Source organism: Ailuropoda melanoleuca, chromosome 6 (genome assembly GCF_002007445.2).
Source record: "Ailuropoda melanoleuca isolate Jingjing chromosome 6, ASM200744v2, whole genome shotgun sequence".
In the NCBI taxonomy this organism is placed as follows: domain Eukaryota; kingdom Metazoa; phylum Chordata; class Mammalia; order Carnivora; family Ursidae; genus Ailuropoda; species Ailuropoda melanoleuca.
Window position 1 is genome coordinate 7,605,608 of NC_048223.1, and position 22,685 is coordinate 7,628,292.

Consider the following 22,685-nt stretch of genomic DNA (forward strand, 5'->3'; position numbering starts at 1 on the left):
TATAGTTTATTCTTAATCTTAGGACAGTCTTTACTGCTGAGCCACTGCCTTTTTGCTATTTCAGTGAAAACCCCACGGTGTTCATTAAGCCCTTCTAAAATTCCAAAATGTTTCTCCTGGGGAGAAAAGAAATTGAAATTTCTGTTCATCTTTTTAAATCTTTCCTGTTACTGCTTTTCAGTGGCTTCTTTGCATAAGCAGTTGAAGAGTCAGCCACGGATTTCCGGGGAGTTCATATACAGATTGGAAGGCTCATCCTCTTTCCCTTAATTTCCAGCTCCTCTGGCAGCCTTGAACTGTATCTTCTAACACCTCAAGCCAATAAAACTGTGGCTTCCTACTTGAATTTCAGCCATTTCACACTGCACAAGCTAGGAGTGCCTTCAGAGAGAAAAGCCATATAATAATATATTCCAGCATGTATCCAATTTTTGAGGGTCAAATCCTTCAGACTTGTCTTATATATTCTTCCAAGTTATCTATGAAAGAATTAGTTTAATAGTGGCATACTTCATTTTATTTTGTGTTGCTTTATTGCACTTCACAGATACTGTTTTTATAAATTGTCTGTGGCAACCCTGCGTCAAACAAGTTTACTGGTACCATTTTCCCAACAGCATTTGTTCTTTTCGTGTCTGCGTCGCATTTTGGTTATTCTCACAATATTTCACACTTTCCCATTATTATTATATTTGTTATGGTGATCAGTGATTTTTGATATTACTATTCTAATTCTTCTGGGGTGCCATGAATTATGCCCATATAAGACAGCAAACCTAACTGATAAATGTTGTGTGTGTTCTGAATGTTCCACCAGCCAGCCATTCTCCCATGACTCTCCCTCTTTTTGGGCCTCCCTATTCTCTGAGACACAATACTGGTATTAGGCCAATTAATGGCCTCTAAGTGTTCAAGTGAAAGGGAGAGTTGTACATCTCACTTTAAAACAAAAGCTAGAAATTATTAAGCTTAATGAGGAAGGAATGTCGAAAGCCAAGATAGGCCAAAAGCTAGGCCTCTTGTGCCAAAGTTAGCCAAGTTGTGAATGCAACAGAAAAGCTCTTGAAAGAAATTAAAAGTGTTACTCCAGGGAACATATGAATGGTAAGAAACTGAAACAGCCTTACTGCTGATATGGAGACAGTGTTAGTGGTCAGGACAGATGATCACACCAGCTACAACATTCCCTTAAGCCAAAGCCTAATCCAAAGCAAGGCCCTAACTCTTTTCAATTCTATCAAGGCAAACAGAAGTGGGGAAGCTACATAAGATAAGTTTGAAGCTAGCAGAAAAAGAAGGAAAGAAGCCGTCTCCATAACACAAAAGTCCAGAGTGAAGCAGCAAGTGCTGATGTAGTAGCTAGAGCAAGTTATTGCAAAGATCTAGCTAAGGTAATTGATACAGGCGGCTATACTAACCAACAGATATTCCATGGAGACAAAAGTCTTACATTGGAAGAAGGTGCCATCTAGGACTTTCACAACTAGAGAGAAGTCAAAGCCTGGCTTCAAGTCTTCAAAGCCTCAAAGGACAGGCTCTCACGTAGGTGACTTTAAGTTGAAGTCAATGCTCATTTACCATTCTAAAAATCCTAGAGCCCTTCAAAATTATGCTAAATCTACTCTGCCTGTGCTCTAGAATTGGAACAAAGCCTGGATGACAGCACATCTGTTTACAACATAGTGTAGTATATATTTTAAGTCCACTGTTCAGACTTACTGCTTAGGAAAAGACATTCCTTTCAAAATATTAAGGCTTCTGACAATGCACCTGGTCACCCAAGTGCTCTGATGAGGATATACAACGAGATTAATGTTGTTTTCATGCCTGCTAACAAAACATCCATTCTGTAGCCCATGGATCAAGGAGTAATTCTGACTTTGAAGTCTTAATATTTAACATTTCATAAGGCTACAGCTGCCACAGATGGTGGTTCCTCTGATAGATCTGGGCAACATAAACTGAAAACCTTCTGGAAAGGATTAACCATTCTAGATGCCATTAAGAACATTTGTGATTTGTAAGAAAAACCCAAAATACCAACATTAACAGGAGTTTGGAAGAAGGTTGATTCCAGCCCTCACTGATAACTTTGAGGGGTTTAAGGAACTACAGATGTGTTGGAAGGAACATGAGAACTAGAGTTAGAAGTGGAGTCTAAAGATGTGGCCGACCTGCTGTAATTTCAAGATAAAACTTTAATGGATGAGGAGTCTTATTACGGATGAGCAAAGAAAGCAGTTTCTTGAAATGGAATCTATTCTTGTGATGACGCTGTGAAGACTGGTGAAATGACAACACAGGACTTAGAGTATTATCTAAACTTAATTGATAAAGTTCTACTGTGGGTAAAATGCTATCAAACAGCACCACATGCTACAGAAAAATCATTCACGAAAAGAGTCAACTGATGTGGCAAATTTCATAGTTGTCTTATTTTATGAAATTGCCAGTTACCCAACCTTCAGCAACCACCACCCTGAGTAGCCAGCGACCAAACATCCAGGCAAGACCCTTCACCAGCAAAAAGATTACAACTTACTGAAAACTCAGAAGATGGTTAGTTTTTAGCAATGAAGTATTTCTAAATTAAGGTATGTACATTGTCTTTTTTAGACATAACGCAATTGCGTGCTTAACAGACCACAGTAGAGCACAAAGATAACTTTTAAACACACTGGGAAGCCAAAAAATTCATTCGACTCACTTTATTGTGAATTAGCTTTATTGCTGTGGTCTGGAACCAAACCCACCCTATCTCTGAGGTATGGCTGTACAAGTTCCCTCACTACTGAGAACTCAATGGGTCTGTTTTTAAAAAGGCAACTTCATCAGTGTAGTTGTGTAAGCTCAAATCCTGGGAGTTACACTTGTCTTGCCTTTCTCTCACTCTTGATCCTTTAGCAAAACACCTGTCTACTATCTTTAAAAAAGATCCAGAATGTGAGGGGTGCCTGGTGGTTCAGTCAGTTAAGCATCTGCCTTCGGATCAGGTCATGATCCCAGGGTCCTGGGACTGAGTCCCGCATCAGGTTCCCTGCTCAGCAGGAAGCCTGCTTCTCCCTCTGCCTGCCGCTCCCCCTGCTTGTGCTCTCTCTCTCTAATAAATAAATAAAATCTTAAAAAAAAAAAAAAAGATCCAGAATGTGATCCATTTTTATTGCCTCCATTGCTACCAACCAACTGGTCCAAGCCATTATCTGTGCTCCCCTAAATTACTGCAGTGCCTCTTAAATGGTCTCCTCATCCCCTTTATTCTATTCTCCACATGGCATGAGTGATTGATCCTATTAAAACATAAGTCAATGATGTAATTTCTCTTTCTAAAGCTCTCCAATGCCTTTCCATCTTTCACTCAGAGTGAAAGTTTTAGAATGCCCACAAGGCCCTAAAAATATTTAGCTTCTCCATGACCTTTCTGACCTAAGTTCTTAGACTACCCCTTTACTCTTTTTTCCTTCTTAGCCACAAGAGCCGTCCCTTATCTCTTGAATACTCTAGGCATGCTTCTGTTTCAGGGCCTTTGTACTGGCTGCTATTAACTACGCATCACTATTACCCCAAATATCACATGACTCACTCCCTCATCATCTTTAGGTCTTTGCTCAAATGACACTTTCTTAGTGAAGCCCTCCCCTGACTAGACTTTTTAATACTGCATCTTTCCTCATAAGCCTATCATTCTCTATTCCCTTTCTCTGCTTTATTTTTGTCTATCTCATTTCCAATATACTATATAATTTTTTTTGTTGATCATCTATCACTTAAAATTCCATGAGAGCAAAAATTTTGGCATGTTTTGTTCACTACTGTTTCCCCTAGAGCCTAGGACAGCATCTGGCACATACTAGGCCCTCAATATTTATTGAATGAATGTATGACGGCAACAATGGTGTTCTTTAGCTACCAAAGAAAAAAATACTGCAGAATGCAGTGTGTAAATATATGAGCAGGTGAAAACCAAGTCAGCCTAAATGTACCGAGATTTATGCTTAAAACATCATCAAAGTTTCTTTTATATTGTTCAGAGGCTACATGAACCAGAACATTTGATATCACATGGAAGTTGTATACGCTGTATGCATCTGTGTGTATCAGGTCTCCCAAGAGTGGACAATACCTAATCAAGTTTGGAGAACACAGAATGGATTTCAGAGACGAATCTGTTAATTATCTATTATTAGTACTCTTGGTGGAAATTTTAGAAACCTAGAGCAGTGGTTCTTAAAGTAATTCAGATGATAATATATCTGGAAGACACGGTGCTCTCTGAAGAACACCATTTACTAAAAACATTTACTACATGGTTTAATGAAGGTAGTAAAAACATGGTCCCTGATATTGAGGATCTTACAGACTAGAGGAAGAGACAGACAAAAGTAAGGACTACACGGTGTGACAGGAGTTATTCCTAAGGTGATAAAGAAACAGAATAAGGGCATAGCTCAACTCAACTGAAGTGGGTAGAGGCTTATAAGTGACTTCCATAAAAAGGCTTAAAAAGACAACAAATCACACAGCTGAAGAAGGAAAGAAAGGAATTTCTAGGTAGAGCATATGCAAAAGCATGAAGGTAAAAGAGAACACGTTAAAGGAACTGCAAGAGCTAGTCTGGTGAAGTGACATATGGAGAATGCAAAAGATAAGGCTTCATGAGAAAGAAAGAGGCTGGAAGGTCAATAAATCGTTTGATTTCAGCATACAACTAGAAGAACTTTTACTTATAGAAAATGACTACACTGCAATACAACAATATAAAACCATAATCACAAGCCCATGTTCATAAAAAAAAGTCAGTATGATCATGACTGATTGCTGAGTGCCCTGTAATACTCATTTGCCACACAATAATCTAGTTGTATTGAAGATAAGTTGCGTACTATTACTTGTTAGTGATTACCTAAGCAGGCACCAAAACCTTAACAACTTACATAGGAAAAACCCTTAAAACTGAGAACACTCTATTTAATTCCTTTTCCAGGAAAATGGGAAAAGACCATACTATTTGATTCTAAGTGCTAAAAATACTTGATTCAGAATACTAGTGCCCAGTAAGAGGCAGAGTGAAAGACCCAGTGATTTAGAGCCATTTATAGAAAATCTGGGAGGTACTCTTTCAGACACCAAAGTCACATAGCAAGTGTAGCAGGAGATTTAACTAGGAGTCTTGGCTATCCAGAAACAGCAAGGAAATAGGAAGTAAGTGAAACATTTGCTTGAACAATTAGAGAATCCAAAGCCCATGCATTTTCTCTGTAGAGCAAAGTCCTTCAGTCTTCCATCAAAGCCTTTGATCTTAAGCACAATTTTAACAAACACAGTACCTGTATCCTCATTCACAGTGTATTTGTAGTAAAAAAAATCGAGCTGGGTGATGAAGGTGGGAGTGAGATGTTACATTATGGTTCACTGACAGCACAAGAAATTTAACTTAACAGCCTGAATATAAAGGGGATAGAGAAAAACTGTATAAAGCAAACAGAGGAACATAAAAGCACAGCAGTCCAAGGCATTTAGCTGGGGAGTAAACAGCTGCACACACCCATAAGCAGCCCTGAAAACACCACTCAATCAAAGCACTACATAATAATTAATATTATCAATGACAGCCCCAAGTCATCTAGAAAATGTTAACTTACGTTCAATGAATTCTTTTTTAGAAGGCAGGGAAGCATGTAATACATTTTGGAAAAATCCATCAAAAGAGTTAAAACAAAAAGCATGGATGCTTAAAACTGTAGGCTTTGGTAAATAATCTTGAAACTTCATATAACAGAGCTTATTCCTCCAATGTCATTCTAGTAGGTTAAATTTCTTAAGACCTGGTAACAATGTAATTTCTAATGTGTCTATTTTATACCTACAGTAGCCTAATCACCCTATAGAATTTTATCCCCATAAGATCCTTGCTAGAACAGAGGTTCTTAAGAACCCCAGATGAACTCTGGATCTACAAACTCATTGAAATTATATGCAAAATTCTGTCTAGTTTGTATGTGTATTTTTCTGGAGGAAAAAGGCCAAAACTATCACCTGATTCTTAAAGTTCTAAGCCAAAAAAGACTTTAGAATATTAATTTAGATTAGAAAATATTTTAAATGAGGAAAACACAGCTGATTTATTCACGGAGAATGACTAACTTAAATTTTATTTCAATGTACTGTTAACGTAAACATAATTAGCACATTAGGACAGCTACTTTTTAAAAGCTGCTATATATATGAAAGCATTCATATAGTATTCGACATAAGCTGTAACTTCTAAAACATTCAAAATATATTTAGCTTAAAAAATGCTGTCTGGAAGGCTAATTATGTAGCCTATTGGTCTTTCGTCATTTGACTACTGATAGGCCATAACAAATTATCTGGGTGCCTAAAAATAAAACAACTTTGGTTTCTTATATCTTACTAATACATTTGGCTATATGTAGTCATTTTGGTAGAGCCATACTAAGGAATTATGAAACAATTTTTCATATCACTCTACTCTTGAAAAATCTCCACTGACGCATTCTATTTAGTTAAATCTACATTCTCTTGAAAGCACCCAATGGCTGGTGTTCACTATCATTTCAGAATTTATAGCAGAAGCTCTCTTAACAGGTCTTTACCTAACAGAGCTAATGGATTAACTGAGGCTCTCTCCCTGTACACTGTAAGACGTAACAAATGACGCTCATGGGATGCTCAGTGCTTGTGGCTGCTAGGCTGCTACTTGTTAAGGCCTGGGTCCCTCTGTTTCCATTGGTTAGGCAGTTTTGTTTACCAACTCTGTTGGGTTTGTTCCCAAACCTATTTATGCAATTTTTCCACGTTGTAATAATTTACTTAAATATATGTGAAGTGACATAATAAGCACCCCCTACTAAGAGGTTTACCGTTTATTTGAAAATCAGGTGAATGCTTTGAGAAGCTTCAAAAAAGGAGGTCCACACCCATATAAATAAAGTTGATTTATATGGGGGTGAGACACTTATAAAAGATTAGGGGTGACTATCATGAAATCTAATAGGATTCTGTACTTGGATCGCTTTTCAAGTATTTAAGTTCTAAATTCACTTTGGAGAAATCAACCAGAAAACTGATGCATTATGGGTATATTTGCACAAGAAAGACAAAGGGGGAAATCCAATCTATAGATCCATACTCAAAGAAGAGATCTTGATTCTCTATCAAAAGATTTGGTAAACAAATGTATAAATATTTAAAGTATGTATGTACCTTTTTGTCTGTTTTTAAATGATTCTTGCTTTAAGTGACCATCTTTGTATTCTGATCACCGTGAATAAAAGGAGTTCCACTAAATGTGATCCATGATTTAGTTATCAAGTTCTTGCTAGGATACTGGAAGGAGCTAATGGCCTTCTGTGGATCATGCTTTACCCCAAAAGAATAAGCTTAAAAAGCGGACATTTTAAGCACTGTGTCAGTCCACTGAGGGATAAACTGTGCCTCTCTGAATCCCTCAAATCACACTGCAGGAAGATGGCTTTCCTTATCCAAACAGCCCACTGTGCTTTCTCAGGAAGCAAATCATTAAAATTTCCATCTTGAAGGTAGCTTGGCCAACAGTCTAGAATGAATCTGGTAACAGTATAGGAATCATAATCCATGGAAAGACTGTGGAAATTTTTAGCTGATGCTATCTAGCAAACCACTGAAATACTCTCATTTATTAGATATTGATTCTTACCAATTTGGCTCTGAGAGTTAAAAGAAACTTGCAAGATCTAGATAACTGGAATTTACTAGGGATTTTTTAGAAAACAGAGCATGTGTGAGGGAAAAAAATGGAATTTACATGGTGTCACTTGTCAAATATTTACCGCATCCTTAATGTGTGTACAATCACTGTGAGAAACTATACACTACAGTAATATTAGTGAAAAGGTTTGCCAGAGTTACATTAAGCAGCAAAAAAAAAAGATATCTTCACTGAGAACCAGGAAAAGGCCCCAAAATAAAGCATAAACACAACTACCTGGCTGTTTGTGGTAAGTGAGCTCTCTGCTTGTTAAGCAGAACCACCGTTTCTTGAAATTCTTTTTCCCAATCCGAGTTCTTCCCTGAGCTCTTTTATACATCTCACTGCCAAAACAACACATAGGAAAATTTAGTTATAAATATTAAAATAGTTCATCCAAAACAAAAACTGTTCTTTAATTTTAAATGACATGAAGGGCTGTTTAAGATCATATTAAGTACATGAAAATGTTTTTGTCATCTGTAACTTCTGCATTTATTTTGGCCAAGCTAAGGGAATAGAGTCTTTAAATTAATTTAATATTTATAATTGTGCCATTCAGAACTAAAAGGGCCAAACTTTAAGTAAAGTTCCCTTTTAACTTCCAATGATAACACTACTTCAAGACTGAAGAGTGTTGTTACTTTTTCAAAGTACTCTAATACCCGTAATCTCATTATATTTACAAAACTACTCCAGGACTGCATGCACAAGGAATCGTGCCCATGTGGCATAAAATTTATATGACAGTGTGACTTACCTGATGGATGTTATTTAAGCAGTTCTAACACGAACAAAACCTAGATTTCCTCACTTCCAGACCTATGCTTTTGTACTTATATAACACCTACACTGACACATAACTTTAATCTCTAAATTCATTAAATTACCCTTCTTTCAGGTGCACAGGCTCACTCGTACCACTGGATTCTTTAGTTTCAGTAGATGAAATTTCATCCAAGAACTAAACAGGGAAATGGGCAAAAATTACACTTTGTGATAACATACATCAAAAATTCAGTTTATCTTAAACATCACTGATAATATTGTAAAGTTCTTCTTTAAGCAATACACATAATTGTAACTTATAAGGCAAAACACATATTTAATTGTAGAGGATGTCCTAAATTACACATTGGATAGGTGTTCTAAAAAGTATATTCTCAAGTTACTTAAAACCCAGAATATGTTTCCCAACAAAAACAGCTCAATCTACAATCCTTAAACAACCACTGTGAAATCTATAGAGCTCTGAATAAAGAGTTGTTTTTGTTTTTTGATTTACGGTAAACTCATTTGGGAGCACAACTTAATCTGAACTACCAAAGGCTATTTATAGTCTATTTATCTTACGTAGTGTGAATATTCATATACCTTGCTCTATAATGTGTATGATTATGCAGCACCACCTCAGGCCCCACAGGGGTATAATGCATAGTACAGACCTATTCTCTTTTAAAACTCTGAAAAACTGAATTCTGAAATATTTCTGGTCCCAAAGATTTTAGATATAGGATTGTGAACCTATATTATATGTCAGGATGACCAATTTATGGCTCAGTGGGCCAAATTCAACCTGTAGCCTGTTTTTGCAAGGCCTATGAGTTAAGAACAGGTTTTATATTTTTAAAGGGCTGCGAAAACAAAAACAAAGAAGAATATGGGACAGAGTCCTTATGTGGCCAGCAAAGCCTAAAATATTTACTCACCGGCCCATTACAGAAAAGATTTTGCTGACTTCTATTATATATAACTGACTGTAGCCCTGACAGATAGTATGCACAATTATGACTGAAATATAATTGAGTTCTCTGGAATAACGTGGAAATCTAGTCACCATTTATAGACTTCGTAGGGAGAATGGGAATATGGTGGCTCAAGAAAATTTGGAGTAGCCATCTCTAGCAATGGCAAGCTACTCCTGTGAAGAGCAGTTAGCTTCATGAATATGCTACCTTGACTGGTCAAGAGCTTCCTGGCATGTGGGTGTCTCTTCATGGGAAAAATAAATTAGTATTTAAAAGAACAATTCTTGTTTTTAGAGAGGAATTCTATTTTGTCCCATAAATGAACTACCTCTTTGTTTAGTCCTTGCTTTTTCCTTTATACTTTTCTATGGTGTCCCACTTAGGACTAAAAAAAAAAAAAAGTATATTCCAATAGCGACGACACTGAGGCACAAGTGCCTAATCTAAAGTAGAATTCGTGGGGAGTCATATTCTCTCAAGACTGGCTTAAGATTGCCCACTAGAGGGGCACCTGGGTGGCTCAGTCGTTAAGCGTCTGCCTTCAGCTCAGGGCGTGATCCCAGCGTTCTGGGATCGAGCCCCGCATCAGGCTCCTCCACTGGGAGCCTGCTTCTTCCTCTCCCACTCCCCCTGCTTGTGTTCCCTCTCTCGCTGGCTGTTTCTCTCTCTGTCAAATAAATAAATAAAATCTTAAAAAAAAAAACAAGATTGCCCACTAGAAGCCATACTTAAAATTTTTTCCAATATTTACTTCTAGCACATAAGAAGGAAATCTTGGTAAGTGAAGGAGCAAGAACAGTTTCTTTTGCATTATATGTGGTGATACAGAACAAGTAATATAAGGGAACTAAATGGGGCACCTGGGTGGCGCAGTCGGTTAAGTGTCCAACTCTTTTTTTTTTTCTTTTAAAGATTTTATTTATTTGACAGAGACAGAGCGAGAGAGGGAACACAAGCAGGGCGAGTGGGAGAGGAAGAAGCAGGCCCCCTGTCGAGCAGGGAGCCCGATGCGGGGCTTGATCCCAGGACCCTGGGATCCTGACCTGAGCTGAAGGCAGACGCTTAACGACCGAGCCACCCAGGCGCCCCTAAGCGTCCAACTCTTGATTTTGGCTCAGGTCATGATCTCAGGGTTGTGAGGCAGAGCTTCTGCTTGATTCTCTCTCTCCCTGTCCCTCTGTTCCTCCCCCAACTCTCTCTTGCGCACTCTGTCAAATAAATAAAAATCTTAAAAAAAAAAGTACACAAGGGAATTAAACAAGTGTCCTATCATATTTCCAGTTGTTACAAATGGACCATCCACTAATGGAGGGTAAGAGATGTACTGGAATATTTCATTTTAGTATTTGCCTGAAGGCACTGATATATTTACTTGAAAAATATTTATTATTCATTCATAATTATTACATTTTTATTTGCTGTATTTATAAGGAACTATGGGGTAAATACAATTACATAAAGTGAAAGAAAACATAATAATTAAGATGAACTATAGGAGGGTGAATATAGGTCCCAATTTGCTCAGGGCCATCCCTGTCTATAGCTGTGGTCCCAACATTATCAACAGTACTCATTTTCACTATTTAAAGTGTCCAGGTTTGGACACCAAATTATATGGTCACTCTGTTACTAGAACTATCCATGTTGCCCTTCCTAAACTCTGTGGGAACAGTACACCAATACAAAATGAGAAACTGGGCTTCACAGGCTTTTGCAATTTCTAGCAATGCATATATCCAGACTTAGCTAGTAAATAATAAAGAAAAATCTTAGATTAGGGCAAAATATCCTATCATCCTAGTTTAGGAGTCTAGATCCACATCTGAAACAGGAAATGTACTATGGTGATAGCCCATGTGAATGTGAGTAGGTGACACAGGACAGATCAGGAACAGGCTCAACTCCTGGCACCCTTAAGTGTTTTCTCCACTGACATTATCAACTCCACACATTCTGATTATATTAGGAAAAAAAAAATCAGCTGCTACCATAGCCTAGGTCATAAAAAATGGCAAAACAACACTAAAACAAAAGACAGTACATCATAATCTTGCCAACAAAAGTCTGCCTACACTGTCCCACACGTTTTAACAATGTCCTACAAATAAAAAGGCAGCTTTTCCTTTGCCTATTCTTTTCAAAGTCTTTCTCCTCAAAAGCCTTCAATGGTTGCCTAAAAAGATTTTGATCGAACCTGCACTATTCTAGATGAAAAAAAATTCCAACTGGCTTTAATTTTTTTTAAATCGTCATTTTCATTTTACTGAGTCCCTGTAAGAATCCTAAGCATGAAAAAAAAAAGTACATATACTTCAACAAAATATACTCTTGGCAGTCAACTGTGAATCAATCATGCTATAGAAATGGAATAAAATGTTTAAAATTTGGCCTTACTAATTTTGATTCATTAAATCAGAATCATGATAAATACAATACGGTACTTTCTTCAAGCCAAATTTAGATGTACTTCAAAGTAACTTTACAAATTTTAGGGTTTTATAATAAAGCTACATTTTATTTAGAATGATTCAGAACTAAGACTCAAGAAATTAAAGATCCTTTCAAAACATTCTCAATTTCTAAGTACAGCAATTTTTGTAGGTTATAGGCCTTGTGTTAGGATATTATAAACTGTAGTCTTTTGTACATTTACAATACATTTTAATTTATAGTAACTTTCTTCAGGTTACTACCATAAGCCTATTTTGTTTATAAAATGTTCACTAATTCACATATTCTTTTTTACTATGACAAGTATCCACCATATATCAGGCACCATACTAAGCCTTTACCCCTCTTAGACCAGAGGCTCTCAATCAGAAACAATTTTGTTCCTTAGGGGACATCTGGCAATGTTTACAGATATTTTTGGTTGTCAAAACTAGAAGCATCCTACTGGCATCTAATTGGCAGAGGCCAAGGATGCCGCTAAACACCCTACAATGCACAAGGCAGGACCTCACAATCAAGAATTATCTGACCCAACTGTCCACAGCGCTGCTATTAAGAAACCCAAACTCTAGCTATTTGTCATTTGTGTTATTAAGACAGTGGCAATAGCAGTGGTTGCTAACATTTAGGTATTTCCACAGCTACAATCCCATAGTTTTGTATGGGAGAAGAAAGGAAGAAGACAGCCTCTTCACAGTTTAAACATTATTTTCTTAAACGGGGGGTTGACTTCTAGGAATAACATGAAATGCTAACATTTCTCCAGTGCTATATGATATAAGAAATGTTAGTATTTCCAGAGTAAAACAATCATACCTTTTTAACTGCTATAATATATCCTTCTTCTTGAAACATTTTGAAAAATTCACACATGAATGTCTCTTTGAAACTTGACTAGGAAAAAAACCACACAGAATTTATGTATGTTAAATAGAGAACTAAGAATATAATGAACTGCATTTCTAAGCTGAGGATTAAGGCCTTAAAGGACTCAATCATGTATTTTAAGAGTGTTATAGGGTTTGGAGTGGAATTTCTTTCAACAGCTGTTAGACGATTATGGCACAAACAGATTCATAGAAGGTTCTTGCATCTGTTCACTAGACTCTCTCCTCTTAGACGTATTTTTTTACTTTATTTTTTTTACAAATTTAAATGTTTATTAATTCACTTAAAAATAACAATTTCATTACGTTAATGTAAATTACATTTTTAAATGAAAAGTAACTATTTTCCGAAACAAAAAAATTTAGAAGATTGACGACATTTTTTGAAGAAGTCTTTAATTAGATGTATTAGTTTAAATAAAACTTCGTTAACAGGTGACTAAGACACAACGGCTATCTAAAAGATGGCTACTGCATCTGGATATGCATATTTTTGGTTTTGCTTTGTTTTTAATTTGGAAGGGAGTGAGAGAGAAGGGATCATAAGGTATAACAGCATTTAGAAGTGTGAATACAAAGCAAAAGATATAAAGACTTACCTTGCTTTTGGACAGACTCCCCCAGCTTCCCAAAGTCTGAATGGTTTTTGAGATGAGGGTTAATGTTCTAATTGTCTGTGGATCCTAAAGAATGTAAAAAAGACACAAAACTCCTGTTAAGTTTTTAAGAAATAGAATTTGTGTAAGACGTAGAATACAGTGAACAGGCTACACTGCTTTAATACAGTGATTCAAAAATATTCATTCAAACCACCTGTGTTGTTAAACCCTAGTTTACAATGGGCACAACTCACCTAAGGAATTAAGAGACTAAAGAAGCCAGATGTCATTTATAATTCCTCTCAAAGTAATTGTATTCAACAATGTGTTACTTCTGAAAGTCATACTTTAATTAATACTATATATGTTGTTTTGTACAGTATGACAGCTTGGACTACCTAACAAATTGTATTCACTTCTGAAATGTCAATCACATCTACTTTTCCTACCTTGTAACCTAAAATGGCAATTTCCAAATTTTCTGTACTCAACCCACCTCTAAGCCTATTTAATAACTGATAGAGCTTGTATAATCAGTTGTTTTCATCATGGAAGCAAAAACCTAACTAAGCTTAAGAAATGAGAAGTTACCCGGTTCATGTAGGATCTTAGCAGAAGGTAACTATTTGGATCTATTATCCAAGGTATTTTTCAGGCCTGCCTACCAGAAAAAACTCAATATAAATAAGATGGATTAAACAGTTCCCCCGATGAGTCCTTGCTCCCCCTTTTTTTTTAAATTGAGGTATAATTTACATACAGTGAAATGAACAGATTTTAAATGTACATAACCCAATGAGTTTCCACCAATCCATATATCTGTATAACCAATTCTCTTATCACATATAGAATTTCTTTATTTTGGAGATTCAAATAAACAATATCTTCCACCAAAACACAGACTTAAGAAAATTTAGATACAGAAATTGCTTTAGTTTTTGGTTACATTCCTTAATATTTTAGTATTCCCACATTGAAAATGACAGTGAATGTGAAGAAGACACGATCAGGTTGTAAGGCAATCTGGAAAAAAAGGAATATCTGGATATGGTCATTATGATATATTTATGAAATAGTTATACATCTTAATTAAGGTTATTCAGAAATATTTTTGCTAGAACATTCAGGATTCCACCATATGTATAAAAGGTCCCTACAACTCTTTGCCTTTGAAGAACCTAAGATTCTTTTTTTTTTTTTTTAAAGATTTTTTATTTATTTATGAGATAGAGTCAGCCAGTGAGAGAGGGAACACAAGCAGGGGGAGTGGGAGAGGAAGCAGCAGAGGAGCCTGATGTGGGGCTCGATCCCATAACGCCGGGATCACGCCCTGAGCCGAAGGCAGACGCTTAACCACTGTGCCACCCAGGTGCCCCAGAACCTAAGATTCTTAACAATGGTTAATAAACTGAATTTGAACTGAATCTCACCAAGACGTCCCTGTTCAAATTTGGTTTTAAAATCACTGTTTTAGGTTATGATTTCCCTGAACCAAAAAAAAAGAACAAAGCATATATTATACAATTTCTGCACATCACATATTTGTTTATATCCACATGGCCCTCACTACTGTGTGACAATCATATCATTTAGTTACTATTGATTCCCTGGTGTACTCTATATACAAGCTGTTCTAAATTTTTCCCCTGCTACCATCTGCCGTCATAATTTTTTATGGATGTCCAGTACCTCAGACATCTGGTACCTAGCACAGAGCCTGGCACAGGCATCTAGTAGTTGCCTTATAACATTTATTAAATTCAACTGGAATGTTGAATCTCTTACCTCAAAACAACGTATCTTATCCTTTTTCCCTTACATTAGGGTGAACCATTTGAAATTACTATTATCTGACTCCTTTTGATTTACAAAACACAAAACAACTTCATACGGTTCACCTTATCTCAAAGGAGGAATTACTCTTTTCCTAAGGTTTAGACCCATCACTTTTTCTTCTCAAGATAATCTGAATCCTCCAGGATATTGATCTGGTTATTAGCAAGCCCTCTTCTCTCTTCAATTTTTCCCTTTCTGTTGGTTTCTTCTCCTCGTTTAAACCACATGTAGATTTTCCCATTTTGGAGAAGACTCATCATTTGACCAGCTCCCTCTCTGAGCTACTATTTTTCACTTACCATTCACTGAGTGTCTACCTGTCCTAGAAAGTGTGTATGTACTTGGGATACAGAAACTTAAAAAAGATCCCACTTTTACTCTTAGGTATTGACAGTCCACATTCAGAGACTGTAAATAGATGGTTATAAAACAGTATGACAAATGTCAAGACAGAGAAAGCCACAGGATGCTACAGGTATACATAAGACAGGAACTTAACCCAGACTAGAGGGTTAGAGAAGTCTGCCTTGGCTGAGTCTTGAAAGGAGCTATCAATGAGAGAATGAGGGGTATGATGAGAAAAATGGTTCAATCCTTTTTCCCCCCACCATGAAACTTCTCACAAGAGTAGTCTACCACGTCAATGTTAACATAACCTGTATTTAAAAATTAGCATTTTAAAAAATTTATTCATTCATGTGTGTATGTACATACACACATGTACATGTTTGAATATGCCTATGCTTTTATTAGGGCAAGCTCAATTTTGATATATTTCCTGGTTAAAGACTACATTTACCTATTTATTTTTTTAATCTTCTGCAATCTGATTTTCTGGTACTCTACTAAAACTGGTTTCTCAAAATTCAAAGAACTTCTAAATGTAAATCCAACAACTGTTAAATGGTTCTCCTCCCAAACCACTCTAACTTTCAATACTCGTCTTGACAATCCCATCACTCCCAGTTCCTGGGATTACTCCTTGCTCTCAATTTCCATAGTATGCCTTAACTTGGTAAAAATCAGGTACTAGTTTTAGGTGATGTATCTTACATATTTGTCCTATTTTCTCAATTAGAATGAAAAGTTCTTAAAAAGAGGGATAAGTTTACACTTAAAAGCAAACAATAAAGTTATATGACACAGTATGAACCAGTCCTCCTAGCATACCGATTGGAAAAGTGACCTAAAATAAAAAGTTTGTGGCTAGAAGGACTTTATTGCAACATCTGTTATAGAAATATGCAAATCCAAGTCTGAATACAATGCAGGGTCACAAACTCAGAGGTAGGAGTTCTGTTTATATCCAGAATGCTGCTACTAAGCTTTCTCAGACCCAGAATTCTGCACAGCTTCACTAACATAGCCATAAGAAAGGAGAGTCCTGTGATCAAAAGGACACTGGCCCACTCTCTGCTGCAGCTATTCACAGACTGTTTGTCCTTTAGCAAGAAAGGGTGTGTTGCTTCAACAGTAGCATGGTTCTATTCAGTTCTCAAAGTAAAATGAGTGGGCAATGTCATGCAGCTGTGAAGAGGAGTGGCCTTCAAAGCCCAGTTTAACTCCAAAACCCATGTGTCTTCTCTACTCTCTGTAAGTTTCGAAAGGGCAGAGCGTATCTTCCTCATCACTGTATCTCTAGCACTGAGCACAGTGACAGAAACATTACAGGTGTTCGAACACCTTACTGCCTAAGAGGCAGGAAAGAACAGGGGTGAGCTCAAAGATTGGGAAGACTGAAGGAGACAGCATTCCAGTTTAACCAGTTCAAACTGAGTGAGATCAAATCATATTTGATCAGTTGTGTGACCGTGGAGAAATTGCTGAATTGTGATATTCTTATCTGCAAATGGGGATGATAATAGAAATTTACCTCACAGGGACGACCAAGTAAGTTAAAACACATAAAGTACTTAGAACAAAGCCTACTAGAAAGCCCTAAAAATATTTTGGCTATTATTATTATTATTATTATTATTATTATTATTATTATGTGTTAACCAATTAGCAACAAAAGCCATTAGATAAGATTATAAACTATGTGGAACATAAAAGGTTAAACAATCAGCAAAAATACTCCATACAAGAAGGAAACAAAAGAGCAAAAATAAAGAGTTTTAAAATTTTAAGAAACATGTATATCTATGCAGTATAGATTCAGATATAAATAATTAAATAGGACTTCAGAACATCTTAAAAGTTTTAAATCTCATATATTTACAGTATCAGGTGAATAAAAAGTAAAAAATGTGGAGATACCAACCAATTATGTTCCAAAGTTTCTAATAAACCTTTCAGAAATGAGCCTCTTCAAATTTCTGTGAGATTTAAAACTACCTTTGAGATTAAACTAAACCTGTAACTCATGAAGAAACAAAAACAAAAACCACCCTAGTATTAGGGAAATTTACAAACACACACAATAGTGGACAGTATATATAATGGATCCTCTTTGTACCTATCATCAAGCTTCAACAACTATCAACATTTTATTACTGTTGTGCAGTATCTTTTAACAGCAACAAAAACTGAAATTTTCAGCCTTCTCTGAAAGACTGAAATGGCCAAGGAAAATGCCCAGTAGTAAATACCAGTTATAAGAAAACAGCCAAGTGAAACTGGCTTGTTATTTTATCCTTTTAAAATTTTAATAAAAATAAATAAAAATGGAATAAAGCTTTGAGAAGAACAACACTTACTGGATGATGAGGTCGCAAATGAAAAGTATGAGGTGATACTACGGCTACAGCAAAGAAACGAAGAAACACAAAGCTGCTCACTGCAGAATACTGAACATGAGGGTCATCTGCAGGAAAAAATGGTGAAACGTCATGCACAAAAACACTGAATTAAAAAACAAAGATGACAAAATAAAAAATATTGAAAAAACATGTAAACTAAATAGGATACCAATATAATTTGTCTATGGGAACTGAGTTGATGAAATGACCGTAATGATTATGACTAAATTAGAGGAAAAAATCCTATGACTAAAAATATCTGAAAGGAATAATAAAAAAATTTAAAAAGCGAAAGGCAAAGCTACCAGGTTTTCAGAAATATTTTAATTTGGGAAAAAAAGACCTCTTTCCTCATCTGCAAGGAGACTCCTGAAATTGCAACAAAAATAAAAGTAGTATCTAGCACGACCTAGTGGTAACACTGAATCCTTTAAGACTGAATCCTTCAAGATGGGTTATTTTCAGTTTTAGAATACTGCTTCAATTTTCCCCCTCAAAAGTCTTCATAATATCAAAGACAATGCAATAAAAACAACTGGAAGGAATCTTTCCTTTAAAAAAGTGATCAATATTCCATATAAAAATGAAGATGAACTGAAGACAACTTGTGGTTTTCGTCATTCACCTGCTTTTGTTCAAACTGGAGTCAATACTTAACAGAACAGCCAGATGACAGAGAGGCAGATAGTGAGGGGAAAAAACAGTCTGGATTTGGTTTGAGTTTTAACTCTTATAAGTCACTCAACAGGTAGTCGTGGGCAAGTCATTTAATTTGTAGTTCTCCAATAATACTTGCTGCCCACTCGCTGTCTCTTCCCTACTCTCCACTCATCTTCCCAGGGTAACGGAAGAACAAATGAGAAAATATGAAAATATTTTACGACAACAAAACTATCACTACTGTAGTCTACTGAGGATATAGAAATTAATATTTAAGCCAACAAAAAAGGCAAAACATTTATATTTATAAAAAGCCATAAAATATGTTTTAGATCATTTCTATAAACAGAATTAAACATATTTTTTAAGGCCAAGATCACTGGGTAGTACAGAGTATAATGACTGGCAATATGCTTTGGAACAGGACAAACCCAGGCTGGAGACCCTCCTTGTCTGCTGGCCATGTCTTGGACCTTGAGTAAGTTATGTAACATTTCTAAACCTCAGTTCCATTATTTACCTAAGGGGAGCAGTACCTATACCTCATGTGGTGGTGTGAGCATGAGAGGAGGAGCAGGAGGTAATGCAGGCTAGCACCGCGTTTGTTCACACACTAAATACTCCATGTGCTTGTCATGATTTAACTATTTAAAAATATAATTTCAGTGAGCAGCTCATCTCGCCATATGTGAACATCTCTGCTCCCTTTCTTGTGCTATAAAGCCTAGATTTAGTATACTTATTTAAAGTTGATTGTTTATGTCTTTAGTAGAATTAGCAAAGGCATCTAGGTCTGAATTTATACATGTTAGTGAGACAACTAAGCCCTACAACTTTGGCATTGGGTAAATTTAGTGGAGGGGCAGATAAATGTACACACCATGCATGCGCTCATGCACACACACACACACACACACACACTTGAAAGAACAAGATAAAATACCAAAATTTCTTCGGATGGTTACAGAAATACACTTATAGTCTCACACAGCTGGGTAAGACTAATAATTTATTTAAGTAGCCACCTTACCTCCTTCCCCTTCCTCCATTACAATAGGCAGATCTGGTAAGACAGCTATAGCAAATTTATTTACTTATCAGAGATGCATATAATTAGAATATTTGCAAATATTGACAATCAGAGATAGCAACTCTTATTTTTATGATGTGTTTCTAAACAAAGCCTTGACATAGCTATTCTTACAAAATTAAAGCATGTATTGACTGATACATGTGCCTCAAAATTCCGTCTATTGCAATACAGATGTTTCTAATGTCTCAAACCATTTCTGTAAAAATGCCCCACCACCAAAACCTTAGCATTCTCAAACTGTCAAACCTAGGCAGCTATATTAAACTAAAAATTCTCATTCTTTAAATGCACGAAGTGAAAAAGGTACAAATAACAAAGGTTGTTTTTGTTTATTACATTTAACAATCTCCTAAGTACCTAATATAAACTTTTACTTACGTTACAGTTCTAAATGTTTGCCTTTCTTAAAAATAATGGTGATTTTTGATTTGCTCTTTGTAATAAGTTGTCATTATACTGAATAAACAATATATGTTTTTAGACTGTAAGAAAATTAAACCAGATGTTTCATAAAAAACTATAATTATTTTGCAAAGACGACTGTAAACCTTAAACATTTCACGTAAGCCAAAATCCACAGTAATCCTATAAAAAAAAATCAAATACAGAAAAAGAAATGGCATGTTTTAGTAAAACAAGGCACTTACTAGGAAATCTTTGAGTAGCCATTTGCCTTAGAGAATAAAAGGTATCACACATTACAGTGGGGCAGCTCATACTTGATTTTACAATTGTACTGAATAACTTGTCTACATAGTAGCGCAGATTCTCCTGTAGGATTTAACAAAGTAAACATCAGGATTTTAACTTTTACACATTATCCATAGCCTTTATGGAAAACAACACAGTGAAAATGAAATTAGGCAGTTACTATCTACTATACTAAAGCTCTGCTTCCCTTCTCCCAACTTGCTCAAAGGACAATTTATATCCTGACCTCATTTAGCAAATTCGATTGAGACTAGCTAAATATAACTAGTGAATGTATGGAATAAACTTCCCAAGAAGCAATAGAGAATAAAATGATCCAAAGGGAAATCAGGGAAATAACTCAGACATGCAGGCACACGGACATTGTGGCAATTTTATTTAGTGCAATGAAAACCTGTGACTCTAACGTAATTGTTTTCCCAGAGACAACTAAAATGCTGGTTGACCAAGTCATTGTGCCACTTAGCCTGGTCAGTCTGACCCCAAAGGAATGGCTAGAATGGAGGCTGCAACTAGATACAGCCTTATTCCACTATTGTTACTAGAACCAAAGAGAGATAATCAAGAACAAAAATAAAGTGAAACCCCATGAGGAAATGAACATTCTAAAAACCAGATACAGGAAATGCTGCTAATAGTATGGGCATTAAGTAAAGAATAAAAAGCACTACATCCTTCCATACAGCATTATGGAAGATTATGTTTGGGAGAAGGCCCATTTTAAGGCAGTTGTAAAGATAACGAGGACTTACCTTATTATTTTCTACATTATCTCCCTCTTTCAATTTAATAGGATCGATTTCACAGGATTTTGAGGATTCACATATCTGGAAGATAGATTAATTTTCCATTTAATGCTATTTTCTAAATAATTTGGCAAAATGAAAAATAACATCATTTCTCTGATAATACAATTTTAAAAATTAAAACTGTAACAAAGTTTTAACCCCCATCCAGATATAATGTATACAATGCTGCAAAAGAACTGTCAAAATTCATTTCTCATATATTTGAAACTCTAGCTAAAACTGAAATCCAGTAACAACAACCAAAAAAAAAAAAAAAGAAAGAAAGACAGTAACAAAAAAATAATTACGCAGATTATACTCAATGTGCCCTTCAAGTAAAAATCCACTGATGGAAAGGTACTTCTGAAGGGTTCAGCCTTATTCTTTCAGTAATACATGTGTCATCCCTGTCACTAGGTCACTTGATGAAAGAGAGGCTATATCATAAGGCCACACAGACTTCCATTACCAGAGGTATAGCCCATACCTCATCTAGAATAGGTTTTAATGTGACTTTCAGGTAGTGCCCTCCCACTATTTTCATCATCTCATCCAGACATCGGGTAGCCATGGAATTTCCTCTAAAAATTGTGTTTGCATCTCTGAAATACAAACAGAAATAAGGTGAAACCAAGAGCAGTAAACAAATGCTGTGAAATCAATAACATGAGATATATGACTTTGGCTATATATACAATTTTAGTAATTTTTATCATCCATTTAAAAAGCTTGCTGTCAAGACATGAACAGACATTCCCCAAAGAAGGCATACAAATGACCAACAGACACATGAAAAAATGTTCAACATCACTTGGCATCAGGGAAATACAAATCAAAACCTCAATGAGATACCACCTCACACCAGTCAGAATGGCTCAAATTAACAAGTCAGGAAACGACAGATGTTGGTGAGGATACAGAGAAAGGGGAACCCTCCTACACTGTTGGTGGGAATGTAAGCTGGTGCAGCCACTCTGGAAAACAGTATGGAGGTCCCTCAAAAAGTTGAAAATAGAGCTATCCTATGACCCAGCGATTGCACTACTGGGTATTTACCCCAAAGATACAGATGTAGTGAAAAGAAGGGGCACATGCACCCCAATGTTTATAGCAGCAATGTCCACAGTAGCCAAAATATGGGAAGAGCCCAGATGCCCATCAACAGACCAATGGATAAAGAAGATGTAGTGTATGTGTACACACACACACAGGAATACTACTCAGGCACCAAAAAGAATGAAACCTTGCCATTTGCAATGACATGGATGGAACTAGATGGTATTACGCTAAGCAAAATAAGAGACAATTATTACGATCTCACTTATATGTAGAATTTAAGAAACACAACAGAGGATCATAGGGGAAGAGAGGAAAAAATAAAACAAGGCAAAATCAGAGAGAGAGAGACAAATCTTATAAGAGAC

The 22,685-nt window shown here is 36.1% G+C and overlaps 1 protein-coding gene across 3 annotated transcripts in view; it reads right to left on the reverse strand.

The window, feature by feature from the left end:
- The window catches only part of RASA2 (RAS p21 protein activator 2), a 109,331-nt gene that overhangs the window by 12,857 nt on the left and 73,789 nt on the right, over positions 1–22,685 (reverse strand). The window contains exons 12-19 of one of the 3 annotated variants that reach the window (XM_034661895.1): positions 21,749–21,863; positions 21,226–21,300; positions 20,410–20,533; positions 17,968–18,074; positions 13,433–13,516; positions 12,763–12,840; positions 8,638–8,711; positions 7,985–8,091 (exon numbers count right to left, since the gene is read on the reverse strand). In XM_034661895.1, the coding sequence (XP_034517786.1) occupies positions 7,985–8,091; positions 8,638–8,711; positions 12,763–12,840; positions 13,433–13,516; positions 17,968–18,074; positions 20,410–20,533; positions 21,226–21,300; positions 21,749–21,863 (764 nt within the window). Of the gene's footprint in view, positions 1–7,981; positions 8,092–8,637; positions 8,712–12,762; positions 12,841–13,432; positions 13,517–17,967; positions 18,075–20,409; positions 20,534–21,225; positions 21,301–21,748; positions 21,864–22,685 lie in introns of all 3 variants that reach the window. The other 2 variants (XM_034661894.1, XM_034661896.1) reach the window with 2 other exon arrangements.